The sequence below is a fragment of the Sus scrofa genome, chromosome 17 (assembly GCF_000003025.6).
Source record: "Sus scrofa isolate TJ Tabasco breed Duroc chromosome 17, Sscrofa11.1, whole genome shotgun sequence".
NCBI lineage: Eukaryota > Metazoa > Chordata > Mammalia > Artiodactyla > Suidae > Sus > Sus scrofa.
This window is the reverse complement of record NC_010459.5, coordinates 59,418,353-59,430,844: the sequence shown is the minus strand read 5'-3', so window position 1 is coordinate 59,430,844 and position 12,492 is coordinate 59,418,353. Positions and strand designations below refer to the sequence as shown.

The 12,492-nt window shown below is 53.6% G+C and overlaps 1 protein-coding gene across 2 annotated transcripts in view; it reads right to left on the bottom strand.

Annotated features, from left to right (window-relative positions):
* EDN3 (endothelin 3) overlaps positions 1–12,178 on the bottom strand; it is a 29,716-nt gene extending 17,538 nt beyond the window's left edge. Inside the window, exons 1-3 of one of the 2 annotated variants that reach the window (XM_021077167.1) lie at positions 12,045–12,178; positions 4,925–5,900; positions 4,049–4,319 (exon numbers count right to left, since the gene is read on the bottom strand). In XM_021077167.1, coding sequence (XP_020932826.1) covers positions 4,049–4,319; positions 4,925–4,976 — 323 coding nt within the window. In that variant the 5' untranslated portion in view covers positions 4,977–5,900; positions 12,045–12,178. 2 annotated transcript variants of the gene reach the window in all.

Here is a 12,492-nt window from a genome sequence, read left to right as displayed (position 1 = left end):
GGGAGAGAGTGGGCACTACCCCAGGCCATGCGGCGAGTCAGAACCAGGACACAGGGCTGCTCCTGGGCCTGGAATCTTCCCACAAGATGATCAGAGTCGTGATTCCAGGCTCCTGTGCTATTCTTTCCACAAAGACATTCCTCCTTGTCAGCCCAGGTGACTCAGATTTTTGTTGGGAAACAGGGTCACTGTGTCACAATGCCACCTTCATCACACCCTCGGAGGGATCAACAGATGGCACGTTCCTTCAGTTCTCAGGAACAGACAAAGTGGGGAGGAACGAAGTGGGGCTCCTTGCTGGGTGCCCTGAAGCTCTGTTGGCCGTCAGAGGGTAGGTGGTCTCACTCTGCAGCCAGGTGTACTATGGCAGGGGTGGGGGGTGGGGGGGCTGCCCCACTGTGGGGTAGGATTAGAACTGAGAGCCCAGTGATGGCTAATTTGATGGGTCAACTTGGCTGGGCCATGGTACCCAGACATCTGACCAAATGCCAGTCTAGATGTTGTTAGGAAGGTATCTTTCAAATGCCATTAGCGTTGACATCAGCAGATGCTGAGTAAAGCAGAGTGCCCGTCCCAAGGTGGGTGGGCCTCATCTAATCAGTTGAAGGCCTTGACAGAGAGGAATGAGGGGCCCTGAGGAAAAGGGGAATTCTGCCTCCAGACTGCCTAAACTCGCGTGTGTGTTGTGTGTATGCACACATACATATCTACACACACACACACACACACGTTAGTTCCACCTCTGGAGACCCTGACAGACACAGTCCCCCACCATGTCCCAGGACACTCCTGTTCTTGACATTTTCTCATGGAAAACAGCCCCAAGTGCACAGGGAGGGGAGCACGTGGCGGTATCCGTCCCTCCTTCTCGTCTTATCTTAGTCTCAGCAAATCTTCCATGACCATAAGCTGGGATGTGTTTTTCTCTGATGTTTTTGTTTTTGTTGGCAACAGTGGGGTTGCTGGGGGGAGGGGCCAAGGAAAGCCATGGAAATCTCTCATGCTGTGGATGAGCTGCCATCTCAGCTGCCTCCCTGGGGGCAAGAAGGACAGCTGCCCAGGATGCGTCTGGTTCACCCCTCTCTGGGGCCCTGAGTTTTCTGGAGGATACAATGGAAGCTAAGGGCAACAGTCCCCCAAAAACCCACATCCCCGCACACATCGCAGGGAGGTAGGACCTCCAGGAGCATCCACGCACCCTGGGACAGGACTCCTCGGTGGGAGGAGACTGCGGACAGAACCACGGTGACAGCAAAGACCAGGGCCTCACCAGACATCGCCGGCATTACTGAGTCACTCGGTGCTGGGTGCTGACCAAGCTCAGGTCCAGAAGAACTAAGAAGGAGGACGCGGGAAAACCCGAGGACTCAGCCCTCATCCCTGAAAGATACGTCTGGATGTGGCCGGTCTCTTGAGCCTCACGCAGACGCTAACTTTCCACACGAGATGCAGTAACTCTCAACATCCCCCCTGGAGCTTTGGGTCCTTGAATGCATCCCAGGTGACCGTTCTCAAAGAATGCCTGCAACTCTGCCAGCGTCCTTTCCTGATACAGGGGGTGGTTGCACCTGCTCTGTGCAACCAAAGGGGGGTAGAAGGAAAGACACCAAAAGCTGAAAATCACCCCAAATTTAAGACTCTGGATTTAGGCATGAGGACCCAGACTCCCACAGGTTCCCAGCACAGCCAGGTGTGGGGACTGGATGCAAATCACACCCTAGAGAAGTTTTGAGAGACCAAGAGCACCTGCTAAAGAAGAGGGGGTGACAGCTAAGGGTGGGTGACAGAACCTGGAAAAGTCCCTTCAGCTCAATCCAGCCATTCCTCCAAAGATCCAAGTCGCTTAGAGCCCGTTTCCACCTTCTGCGATCTTGTCCAAGATGCTACAAAGATGGTCAACGGTTCTGTGTACCTATCAGCAGACAGTTTTAGGAGGGAAGAAAAGAAAGAGGGAGGGAGGGACGAGTAGAGGGGGGAAAGAAAGGAACAGAGACAGACCATCCGGGAAGGTCTTCGGGATAAAAGTGACATCACTCGTCTGACTTCGAGTCTGGCTACTCTCATTTGTGTTTCCCGGGTAGCTCACGGGACTCCCAAACACCAGATTTACTCCTTTTCCTCCAGTGTTTAAAATGAATCAGGGTCAGGGAAGAGGGGAAGAGGTAAATCAAACTGGGGGGTGGGGGGGGGGCACGTTAGCGAGCTCCCTGTCCCTGAAAAAGTCAAAGACAGCCCGGAATTACGAGGCAGGATTCCCGCCCCATCTCAGAGCTTTTGTCTTGCCTCTCGGATGCAGTTCGGGCAATCGCCTCTCCTCAGCCAGTGCCTGAGGCTTGGAACAGGCAGAGAAGGAAGGTCATCTCCAAATATCCCCTCTCTCCTTCCTCCCCCCACCCGTCGGTCCCTAATTCGCTTGGCTTCCTTTTTTCTCCTTCCAGACCCACCGCCTGGGATTCCTGCCAGGGCGAGACTCTTTCTGCCGTCCACTGCCTCGGGTCCTGGGTTGTGTGGCGCTCATGTGGTCAGATGACAGTGCCAGGAGGATGAGAAGCAGAAAGTGACAGGTGTCGGGGTGAGGAGGGCTCTCGGGGAAGGTGACCCGGATCCCTACCCGAGAACAGAGAACAGTCGACGGCGGCCGGTCCAGGAGTCCCTCCCCAGCACACAGCACTTCTCCTATCTGGCACCATCCTCCCTGCTGCCAGCTGGCCGCATGTGTAGGAGCCGATCAGACGCTGCCCGCAAGCACACTGTGGCATCAGGGCCAGCTCCACGTGGTGGGGCCCGGGATGATATGCCAATGTGGCGCCCCCTGCTTCAAAAAGTATTAAGCATTTCGGGACAGCAAAAATGCAGCCCTAAACCACGAGGGTCCTTCTGAGCCAGGACCCTGCGCAAGTGTCCAGGCTCCCCGGAGGAGCCAGCCCTCTCTGCCAGGCTCCCACAATGGGGTGAGTTTCCAGATCTCCCCCAGCGTACGGAAGGGACTCGGGACCTGATCTGAAAGACGCAGGACCCCTCAGGTTCACCACCCTTGGCACCTCATTCTCAAGGTGCCAGTCAGACAAGGTCAGGACGTGCGGGTCATCAAGATGCCACCCAGGGTGGATCAAGGGCGCTCCAAACACAGCGGCAAAGTTGCCTTTCCTGGCCAAGGGCTCTGGGAAGGCCAAGACTCCCTAGAAGGCTGCGCACAGGATGCCCACGAGATCCCATGAGCACCTAGAGACAGCTGGCCCAAAGTCCCAGACTGTAGGGACCAAGATGGCAAAGCCCAAAGGCTGGTGACCTGAGAGCAAGGTCAGGCCCTCTTCAAGAATGACGTTACTGCAGAAGGGGCTCCACGGCCTCGGGAGAGGGTTGGCTCTACGGCAAAGAGACCCCAAGACTAACTCAGGTGGCCCTGAGGGTCCTGAAGGAAGAGAGAGCTTCAGGACCCAAGGGGAGAAGGGGGGCCGACTGGGACAGGGGCAGTGGGCAGCAGTGGGCACCAGGCACCAGCCTGAGGAGGACCCGGTGGCTCTCTGCCCCAGGAGGTAAGGAGCCTGGAGCCCATGGACTCTCACCCCGACCAAGGCTCCACAGGCCCAGCCAAGCCCACCCCTGCCCTCCTGAGAGAGCAGGCTGCTTTCAAGGAATGTGAAACTCCCGGAGCCTGGCAGGGTCAGGAGGCGGGCCGGGCCCTTGGCCTCTGGGGCAGGAGCTAATTGTCAGGGCTTCTTCTGTCCCAGGTGGGCTTCTCAGGTGTCTAATCCCTCTGGCTGGCTCACGTCCCTTGGAGGGAGGGCTCGCTCTCCACCAGATAAGAAACTCTGGGATTGGGTTTCTCCCGGGCCAGGCCCTCAAAGGAGCTGTGGGGGTCCCTCCCTGGACCTGGGGTCCCTCCATGGACCTGTAGTCCCGACCTGGGCTGGCAAGAAAGCCTCGCAAGGGCTGAAGGCGGTGCCAGGAAGACTCCAGGCAGACGGGGCTGGGGGGCGCCCAGGACCCCTTGGAGCCCCCAGGCTGCCTGTCCCCGTCCCCCACCCCCTGCCCAGAGCTGACTCACTCAGGAGTGTTGATCCAGATGATGTCCAGGTGGCAATAATAGACACACTCCTTGTCCTTGTAGGTGAAACACGTACAGCGCCGGGCTCGGTAGCGCACAGGGCCCCCCTTGGCAGCCAGCTCCCCAAATGGACCTGGTTCCTGCTCCTGCCCAGAGCTTCTGGGGCTTGGACCCCGCGTTGCCACCATGGCCATGGTCTCCTTGGTTGCAGAGGGGGCCCGGGGTACGCCGCTCCTGCCAGCGTCCCCAGGCTGGGGACGAGGCACCGGTCCTGCAGGAGGCAGATAGAGGGGCTCCTGAGCTCTTGGGGGTACAGGCTCTGACACCCACCATCCTCCACATGCTGGCGGGGGGAGGGAACAGCCAAATTTTCAGCACAGTTTGCAAGCTAGTGGCACGTTCTGCCAAGTCTCCAAGCTATGCCCAACGTTCGGAAAAGTCTACGAAGCTGTGTGCAGTTTCTGGAGTGTGCCAGTGACCTGCGCCCTCTGTGACTGGCTGGGGAGCTGTTCTCTCTTCCTCTGCAGCGTGCAAGCTATTTGCACTCACTGAAAACTTGCGAGCCTTGTGCAGGCTTTTGGAAAACTTTGCAACCATTTTGCATCGTTTCTGAACAGTTCGCAAACTTTCTGAAAACTCCCCGACTTCATGAAAAATTGCCCAAGCTGGCCCCGGGTCTCCAGCCTGCGTGTGGGCTGCAACCTCCCAAGCCGGCGCGGTGGTCTGTGCCCTCAGCTTCTGGCCCCCAGGCCGGCCCCAGGCGCCTGCGGGGGTGGCGGGCCCAGGCTGGAGGCCGCTCCCCGAAAGGCACCCTTCTCCGCGCCCCCGCCCCGGGGTCCTTTTGTGTGCGAGCCGCGCGCCGCCCCACCCGCTTACCTGCGGCGGAGGTCACTGTGAGCCCGAAAAGGAACCACAGCCTCAGCTCCATGAACCCGGATCGGACGCGAGAGCAGCGGAGGACAGACGCCTGTGGCCGCCAAAGAGCGCCGGGCACAGCTGGCCTCGCCCTCCGGCTGGGGGGAGGGCGGTTCGAGGCCGGCCGCTGGCTCGCTGCGTCCCGGGCTGCGGCCAGGAGTTGGCTGCGACGGTCACAAACTTCAGAGCGCACTGCCCATCCCTGCGCAGCGCTGGCCGGCTGTGGGCTCGCGCTTTCTGGCTCCCGCACCACCCCCCTCGCCTCCCCGCCCCCCAGAGAGGCTGGAGCTGCCTCGCGGGGCCTTTGAACCCGGGGCGCACGGGGGTCGCCTCCCAGGCGCGGGGGAGCGCAGCGACCCGCGCGCACCCAGCACGGCGAGGGGTGGGGGCGGCGCGCAGGGCCGGGGGCGGTGGGGGGGGAGCGGGGGCCGGGACAGCTGCCGGAAGGCCGCGCGCGCGCGCGCACACACACACACACACATGCACACGCGCGCACTCGCGTTCACGCCCCCACCCCGCTGTCCGGGGACCTGCAGCCCCCAAGCCCGGAGCGGCAGGAGAGAGAAAAGGCGATGGATCTTTTATCTCAGGGGCTCCAGGAAAACAGCCTTTGTGGCTTCACCTGATGACACCTTACCCTGGCACAGACCTGCCTGCCAGGCCCTGGGCGTACTTTACACTCGTGACTCACGGCCCCCGGCAGCGTCTCCCGGCCTCTCCCAGGAGCTCAGAGTTGGTGGGTGTGGGCAGCGCTCAGGTGCAAAGTCAACCAAGAAGTAGGGTTAGCGGTCCTGGGGTGTCCTCGACAGGCCCACGGCTCCCTGCACAAGGCGGTGGCTTCCGTGGGAGGCAGCTTCCTCTTCCAGTCGTGGTCTTCCGAGCCCCCCTGCGGAAGGCTCTCCCGCTCACCTGAGACCTATCTCCTGCACTGAGCCGCCTGGAAGAGGGGGTTGATTTTGATGAACTTTGTTGTTTCCAGCACCCTCTGGGCTGAGAACTTTGCCTGGGCCCAGAGGGAGCACTCCAGAAAGATCTGTGAATGGATGGGTGGAGGCACGAATGAATGCTTCCCAGGGACTGCTGACCTCTGAGCACACGGGGAAGCCCTGACCAGAGGGAAGAGCAGCAGTGCTCCAGGTGGCTTCCGGCAGTCCCCTCTCAGCCGCTGCCCACCCCATCCGCTTGGACGGGATTAGAGTGGCTTTTCCTGGGAACCCCCAAGGTGTCAGGAAGTCACAGGACACACAGAGGACGATAACAGGCCTGAGGCCTTGGCTTCACTCCTCACGTCTCAGGGCACTGGTGAGGACTTAAACACGTCTGCCAGTCCTTTGACGTTCCTCCCACAAAAAAAGAAGCCATTAGCCTAAATGACCCACTTCAAGAAGAAGGAGAAGAGAGCAGCAGAATTGACATGCATGCCTTCTGAGGCAAAGTCATAAAAGGTGGCACAGTTTCCACGTGGCTCTCTCTTGGGATCCTCGTCCTCTGAATACAGCCACCATGCAGGGAGGAAGCCCAAGCTAGCCCACGTGAACTGTTGGAGAGGAACTGAGGCCTCACAGCCCACAGCCAATGCCAACCACTGTATGAATGAATGAGCTTTGAGGTGATGGGAGCCCCCCAGCCCCAAAGACTTCCAACTGAGGACTAGCCACCACGCTTGACCCACAGGGCCCAGGAGCATAGCAAATGGGTGTTCCACACCCCTCTGTTTGGGGTAATTTGTCACGGAGCTGCAGTAACTAGAAAAGCACCCAAGCCCCCAGAATGGAGCTGATGCTTAAATTTCTCCCTCACCCTCATCGCCCTTCCATGCTACCCAGTCCCTGCGTCCAAGTCGAGGAGTAGAGGGGGAAAGGCATCATCTTTAGGATCACGTGTCACCAAGCAGGGGCCTCTGCTTTGTTTTCTGTGTCCCAAGCTTTGAAAATTAGAAAAACCCAAGACTGGGATTATCTTCTGTCCCTGCCGGGCTGGAAGCCGGGTCAGCTGGTGACTATCTTTTCCTTGGACTTACAATGCCCATCACCTACAAAACTGCAATGCCCACCACCTACAAAACTGCAATGCCCACCACCTACAAAACTGCAATGCCCACCACCTACAAAACTGCAATGCCCATCACCTACAAAACTGCAATGCCCGCCACCTACAAAACTGCAATGCCCACCACCTACAAACTGCAATGCCCACCACCTACAAAACTGCAATGCCCACCACCTACAAAACTGCAATGCCCACCACCTACAAAACTGCAATGCCCACCACCTACAAAACTGCAATGCCCACCACCTACAAAACTACAATGCCCATCACCCACAAAACAAAACAAACAAACCTTGGTTTGGGGGATGGCTGGAGAATTTAGGACATATACTAATCAGCTGAAAAGAGAAGAGAGGTAGAAGGCCATGTCCTGTGTGTTCGGACAAGGAGCAGTCAGAGCCCTGGGACCATCCCTGGCCTGGGACTCTTCTCACTGAGATGAGGGAGGAAAGTCCGGAAAGAGAGAACTAAGACGAGGAGACACCACAGAGAGGTGAGAGAAGGAGAGTATGGTGGGCTGGAGAGTCAGAAGAGACAGCATTTTAGAGCTGGTCCTCCCAGCAACCTGAGGACCTATGGTGGAGGTACAGCCGCCGTGACACTCAGCAGCCATGTACGAGGGAGGAAGGCCGTTCCCTTTCCTTCAGTCCTTCAGACTGTGCCCAGGAGAGCACCTCAGTTGGATGTGTCTTTAACACTCTAAAAACCTCCCATTTTTGTGCTTCGGTCTTGGGCATGGAATCCAGCTAAGATTCCCTCCCACTTTGGGATACATATAATGTATCACCAGCCATTGGCACCATTTTCCACTGCACAGTTCGGTGGTGTTAAAACCATTCACAGGAGTTGCCGTTGTGGTTCAGCAGGTTATGAATCCTGTTAGTATCCATGAGGATGCAGGTTCAATGCCTGATCTCACTCAGCGGGTTAAGGATCTGGCATTGCCGTGAACTGTGGTGTAGGTCCCAGACGTAGCTGGGAATTCAACTCCTAGCCCGGGAACGTCCCTATGCCGGAGGGGCAGCCCTAAAAAGCAAAAAAGCCCATTCAAAATGTTGGGCAGCCATCACTAGCACCCATGTCCATAACCCTTCATACCTGGTTAAACTGCTGCCGCCCCCAGCCCCTGGAAACCACCCTTTTACTTTCAAACTGTTCCTATGACTTTGACTACTCTTAAGTAGCTCATGTACATGGTTTGTCCTTCTGTGACTGGCTTGTTTCACTTAGCATAATGTCTTCACAGTTCATCCAGCCTGTAGCCTGTGTCAGAATGCCTTTCTCTTTTAAGGTTGAACAATAGTCCACTGTATGTATAGACCACATTTTGCTTATCCATCCATCCATCCATCGGTAGACACTTGGGTTGCTCCCACGTTTCAGCTAATGTGTGGAAGCTGCTAGGAAATAGCTCTTCGAGACCCTTCTTCCAGGTGCGTACACAAAAGCGGAACTGCTGGATCATTAGGTAATTCCATTTTTCATTTTGTGATTAACCACCGTATCGCCTTCCACAGTGGCTGCACCATCTTAGATTCCCACTAACAGAGCACGAGGGTTCCAATTTCTTTACACCTCCTCTAACATTTGCTATTTTCTGTTGTTGTTGTTGTTGTTTTCTTGACAGTGGCCTCCTCAGTATGAAGCTGCAGTTTTGATTTGCATTTCCCTAATGATTATTGATGTTGGACATCTTTTCATGTACTTATTGGTTATTTATATGTATGTTCTTTGGAGAAATGTCTATTCAAGGCCTATGTCCATTTTTTAATTGGGTTGTTTTGGGTGTTGTTATTGTTGTTGCTTTAGAATTTTGCAACATTGTTTTCATTGCAGTTAGGTTTATATTTTTCTTTTATTTATGATATGTGTGGTAGAAATATAAATTCCTTTCTAAATTAATTTATTTAAATAAAAAAAGTAGAGTCAAGAGCTGGAGAGGCTGGGCTGTGTCCTGATTTGAGCCCCTGGATTCATCTGGGCCTGAAATCCACACCATCCCTGCGCTTTTCATTGGTAATAGCTATGAGATATTATTGTGAGTTTCCGTTCTTTTCTTTTTTTTTAGTTTATTTGGGATTCTGTCACTTTCAACTGAAAAAAAAAAATCCTGGCTAGAAAACTACCAGTCTTCCTGGGCTGCTGGCTACACAGGGTGCAAAGGAGACACAATTCACAAGCTGGTGGAGAGGGTTTTAATCATTGGTTTGCCCTGTGCTAACTCAACACAACTGGAGCAATCATCGCCCCCATTTTAGAGATGAAAAATGAAGGCTCAGAACGGTTGAAGTGAATTTTCTAAGGTGACGCAGCTATTAGAGTCAGGGTGCACATTCAGTTCTATCCAATTCCAGGGACAGAGTCCATAACCATTAATTAGGCAGCGCTGCCTCTAGATCTCATACCCTGGGATTATAATCACACCCATTTCTTCTATGTGTCATTGACCAGTCATTGGCCCTCTGTTTGTATTGTTTCCTTATTCCCATCATCTCTGATGAAAGGTCATGGGAAGGAGCAGCGGCCACACGCTTCCTCGGCAGAGGACACTAATGATGGGTCCTCCTCTGCCTCTGGACTCTCCAGCCCTCCCTGGTCATCCTTTGCTGCCTCTGCCATCAAATGTGCCCCTAAGAGAAGTGATCTGTCAGGACACCTGTGGGTCTTGGCCAAGTCCTTCTGTTTATGTTTCATCAGCTTTTCCCAACTTGGCAAATACATAGATACGTCTTTGAGACAGTACCCCTCACCTAAGTTTTGACGCAAAAATCCAGCTGCTGGAAGGCTGTGATTTATCTAGATGATCATCCCTTAAGATGCCTCTTCATGTGCTTTATGACTCCTTTGAAGATTGTTTTCCCTTAAAATTAGGGGATTTCGGTGAGAGTAACATAATACATCATGTAGTTTTCCATTATCCTCTTGTCTGGCCTCCTCGGCGGAAACCCTGGACTGGCACAGAAACTGGATAATTAAGTGCTTTTCCACGCAGTCCAAGTCTTAGCTGTGCATCTCCTCATCTTCATGTGGTCATTTTTTTTTTTTCCGGCCTTGCACACAACACGCGGAAATTCCGGGGCCAGGGACTGAACCCTCGCCAAGGCAAAGACAATGTTGGACCCATAACCCACTACGCTACCAGGAAACTCCTTCGCATGGTTACTGAGATGCACTGGAGGAGGTACCAGGCTCCAAACTTCTTGTCTTAAAAGTGATGTAGATCTTATATAATGTCCTCAGTGAAATGAAATGATCACAACACATTCCAAACTTCAGCACTAACAATTTTATGTGCTCAAGAGCTAAAAGAAACCAGCCAGTCCTGAAAGGAAATCCGACAGGGAATCTAATGAAAACTTGTTTGAGAGAGCGCCCGAGTTTTTTCCTGTGTTTTCTGTTGCAGGCGCTGGCTGTTGCTGCTGCTTTGGCACTTGTTCCTCCAGCTCTGGCATGAACAGCCTCTCCTCACACTGTGGGATTTGGGTGGGGTGCCAAGCCTAGGCTTGTGTCTTTGGATTAACTGATCAGAAAGCATCACTTCACGTTTGCGATAAGAAGACCTCCAGAACTGTAAGACAATACAGTTGTTTTGTTTAAAGTCACTACGTTTGTGGTAAGTTGTTACAGCAGCAAGAAGAAATTAACACAATCTTGAAAACAGTGATTGGCCCATGAGCTAAGCCAATGGGATTCAATTCTGGTATCTGAGTGGGAAACCCTTCTGTTTCTCCATGGAGTTGCTGAGAGCACCAGATGGAAATCTTGGAGGTGCTGGCAGCCACAAGGGGAAAAGTCTGCCCAAGAATGGAGCCAATACAGAGAAGGCAGAAGTACAAAGTGGAAGTAGGGGGATGGGACTAAGCCTTGAGCCTCTGGATCCAACATGGCACCCTGGCCTTTTCACCTACACCAGACGCGACATTCCCATCTTTGAAAAGTCAGTTCAGATTAGGTCTCCGCCACTTGCAGTCAAAAGTATCCTGGTACATTTTGTCTCACCTCATTGTGATACTGGAGTAAGTTGTCAAGACAACTCATGCAGGGGTGAGGGGTCAGTGGGTAGCAGCTGGTGAGGCTGCGGCTTTGGGTGGTTGTCTCAAGAAAGAACAGTGGGTAGTTCCCATCATGGCGAAGCAGAAACGAATCGGACTAGCATCCATAAGGACACATGTCCGATCTTTGGCCTTGCTCAGTGGGTTAAGGATCCAGCATTGCCTTGAGCTGTGGTGTAGGTCGCAGACGAGGCCCGGATCTGACATTGCTATTGCTGTGGCTGTGGTGTAGGCCAACAGCTGCAGCTCTGATTCGACCCCTAGCCTGGGAACCTCCATATGCCATGGGTGAGGCCCTAAAAAGACAGACAGACAGACAGACAGAAAGGAAGGAAGGAAGGAAGGGAACAGAGGGATGAGCATGATGGTTGACTTGGTTGGGGGATGAAAAGTGTTACCGAAAGAAATATTGAAAACGTTTCTAGAAAGTCTGAGGTTCCACACTTCTAGCAGGCAAAACACCAGTGCCCGTTCAAAACCCATTTCTTATGGTAGCAGAAGCTGTATGGTGTGGAGGGCAGGGGACTATCTGAACCCTGAAGCAGCATGTTATACAAACATGAAATGCAATGCCAGCCCAGTGCTTCCTGGTTGCCCAGCACAAGCCTCAAACCACAGAGGGACCACTGCCTGATGGATGGGCACAGAAACTCCACCTCCTGTGGCATCAGCCCTTGGCAGAAGCAGATTGCGTTTGGGAACCTCTGGTGTACATTTCAGTACCTACTTTCCTTCAGCAATGCCTCCAACCCATACCTTTCCCATCCCCTCCTTAGAGCCCCCACCCAGACACACACACTTTCTCTCTCTCTCTCACACACACACACACCCTCGCCTTATCTCTAATGCCTTACCTGAAGGTGCCTTTGAATGCCTTACCTAAAGGTGGGAATTTTAGGCATCCCGGCAGATTAATGGGAGCAATGCTTTTGAGCAAGTTAAGTCAACATGCCACAAACACACCTGCCCCTTTTACCTACCTTGAAGGAGCCTTGACTTTTATCAGAGGAATTTCTCATAAACTGTATCCCTCTGAGTCTCATGTAGGGGTGAATTCCCATGTCCAACAAACACAACCAGTCACTGCATTTGGGAACCTTGAGTCCAACAGCAGCCAAATACCTTGATCTGTTTGCAGAATAAAAATATTCACAAAACACTCCTCCATCCCCTTCACCTTACTGTACAAATCCTGCCCAAAGCCACTTTAAAGCCCCAGTGCTGCTATTTCTAGAAAATCCTACTTGATTTGCTTGTTTAAAGAGAATACCTTTTGACTCTCTTGTAAGTGCTGAAACACTTAAACTGGCAGCAAAGCCAATGGTAACACTTGTGAGCATTGGGGTTGAACAAAATCAGACTGACTGCCCCTAACTTGCCTGGCTGTGTGACCTTGGCCAAGTCACACCGTCTCTCTGAGTCTCAGTT